The sequence below is a fragment of the Priapulus caudatus genome, unplaced genomic scaffold (genome assembly GCF_000485595.1).
Source record: "Priapulus caudatus unplaced genomic scaffold, Priapulus_caudatus-5.0.1 Scaffold1456, whole genome shotgun sequence".
In the NCBI taxonomy this organism is placed as follows: domain Eukaryota; kingdom Metazoa; phylum Priapulida; class Priapulimorpha; order Priapulimorphida; family Priapulidae; genus Priapulus; species Priapulus caudatus.
In genome coordinates this window covers 12183-14706 of record NW_014578517.1, presented here as the reverse complement: position 1 = coordinate 14706, position 2524 = coordinate 12183, and the positions used below count along the sequence as shown (strand labels likewise).

Below are 2524 nucleotides of genomic sequence, written 5' to 3'. Positions count from 1 at the left end.
ATCTTCCCCAACTCTTTCGTCACGTCTGTCGTCGCGTCTATCTTCGCCAACTCTTTCGTCACGTCTGTCGTCGCGTCTATCTTCTCCAACTCTTTCGTCACGTCTGTCGTCGCGTCGTAGTTCTCCAACTCTTTCGTCACGTCTGTCGTCGCGTCTATCTTCCCCAACTCTTTCGTCACGTCTGTCGTCGCGTCTATCTTCTCCAACTCTTTCGTCACGTCTGTCGTCGCGTCTATCTTCCCCAACTCTTTCGTCACGTCTGTCGTCGCGTCGTAGTTCCCCAACTCTTTCGTCACGTCTGTCGTCGCGTCGTAGTTCTCCAACTCTTTCGTCACGTCTGTCGTCGCGTCGTAGTTCTCCAACTCTTTCGTCACGTCTGTCGTCGCGTCGTAGTTCTCCAACTCTTTCGTCACGTCTGTCCTCGCGTCTATCTTCTCCAACTCTTTCGTCACGTCTGTCGTCGCGTCGTAGTTCTCCAACTCTTTCGTCACGTCTGTCGTCGCGTCGTAGTTCTCCAACTCTTTCGTCACGTCTGTCNCGTCACGTCTGTCGTCGCGTCGTAGTTCCAACTCTTTCGTCACGTCTGTCGTCGCGTCGTAGTTCTCCAACTCTTTCGTCACGTCTGTCCGTCGCGTCTATCTTCCCCAACTCTTTCGTCACGTCTGTCGTCGCGTCGTAGTTCCCCAACTCTTTCGTCACGTCTGTCGTCGCGTCTATCTTCCCCAACTCTTTCGTCACGTCTGTCGTCGCGTCGTAGTTCTCCAACTCTTTCGTCACGTCTCGTCGCGTCTATCTTCCCCAACTCTTTCGTCACGTCTGTCGTCGCGTCGTAGTTCCCCAACTCTTTCGTCACGTCTGTCGTCGCGTCTATCTTCCCCAACGTCGCGTCGTAGTTCTCCAACTCTTTCGTCACGTCTGTCCTCGCGTCCGTCCTCCCCTACGCGAACGTCACGTCTGTCTTCGCCTACGCGAACGTCACGTCTGTCCTCGCCTACGCGAACGTCACGTCTGTCCTCGCCTACGCGAACGTCACGTCTGTCCTCGCCTACGCGAACGTCACGTCTGTCCTCGCCTACGCGAACGTCACGTCTGTCCTCGCCTACGCGAACGTCACGTCTGTCCTCGCCTACGCGAACGTCACGTCTGTCCTCGCCTAAGCGAACGTCACGTCTGTCCTCGCCTACACGAACGTCACGTCTGTTCTCGCCTACGCGAACGTCACGTCTATCCTCGCCTACGCGAACGTCACGTTTGTCCTCGCCTACGCGAACGTCACGTCTGTCCTCGCCTACGCGAACGTAGTCACGTTTGTCCTCGCCTAAGCGAACGTAGTCACGTTTGTCCTCGCCTAAGCGAACGTCGCGTCTGTCCTCGCATTCGCTCGTAGGTGTTCTGAGGTTCTGGTGGCGAGTCAGCGTGGAAGACAGCGCCACCGCCATGAAGAAGATGCACAGGTGAAGCAAGGTGTTCTTCATCATGCTACCTGCAAGGTAAACATGGACATGTGTAGCAAGGTGTGCTTCATCATGCTACCTGTAAGGTAAACATGGACAGGTGTAGCAAGGTGTGCTTCATCATGCTACCTGTAAGGTAAACATGGACAGGTGAAGCAAGGTGTGCTTTATCATGCTACCTGTAAGGTAAACATGGACAGCTGTAGCAAGGTGTGCTTCATCATGCTACCTGCAAGGTAAACATGGACAGCTGTAGCAAGGTGTTCTTCATCATGCTACCTGCAAGGTAAACATGTGTGCGCGTGTGTATGTACTCTGTATCTCTGTATCGGTATCTCTGTTTTTATCTCTTTCTTTCTCTATCTGTCTCTCTCTTCTGCTCTCTCTCTCACATGTGATATTATATATATAATATTATATATATATACTATATATATATAATATTATATCAAAGAGGTATTTAAGTAATGCAGCCTTCTCTATAATTATGAGCTTCTCTAATTACCTTCTTATATTACACGCTTGATTATATATATATATATACTAGCGGGATACCGGGTTTGCCCGGAGAAATCAGTGGCGTTACTTCAGCTGGTGACCACTTGGTTGAAACAAATGAGAAAAAAAAAAAAGTGACAAAAAAAAAAAAAAAAAAAACAAAAGGAATACCCCAAAAAAATCTAACTATCTATCTATCCATTGCATCCAGTCCATGCATCCATCATCCATCCATTCCATGCCATCCCATCCACATCGCCACCTGCATCCCATACCCATAATCCCATCCCATCTCATCACATTCAGATGCCATCCCATCCCATCCCATCCCAACAGATAAAAAATAATAAAGAAATCAAAAGATAAAAACATTAAAAATAAATAATTAATAAACTAAAAATAATAAATTAAATTATATTAAATAAATAAAAATTAAATTAACAAATTTAAAATAATACATACTAAAGAGGTAGGTAAAGGAAAAAAGGAAAAAATAAGTGGGTTCCCAGCTGGGACTCGAAACCCGAAATCCGACGCGATGTTTGTACTGATGAGCCCACTGCCCGCCCAAA

At 47.9% G+C, this 2524-nt stretch overlaps 1 protein-coding gene across 1 annotated transcript in view; it reads right to left on the bottom strand.

Annotated features, from left to right (window-relative positions):
* Positions 1–2231, bottom strand: part of LOC106816689 — a 5975-nt gene extending 3744 nt beyond the window's left edge. Inside the window, exons 1-4 of the mRNA XM_014821311.1 lie at positions 2228–2231; positions 1293–1483; positions 628–789; positions 12–536 (exon numbers count right to left, since the gene is read on the bottom strand). Of these exons, the coding sequence (XP_014676797.1) occupies positions 12–536; positions 628–789; positions 1293–1483; positions 2228–2231 (882 nt within the window). The remainder of the gene's footprint in view (positions 1–11; positions 537–627; positions 790–1292; positions 1484–2227) is intronic.
* Positions 2232–2524: the final 293 nt, after the last annotated feature.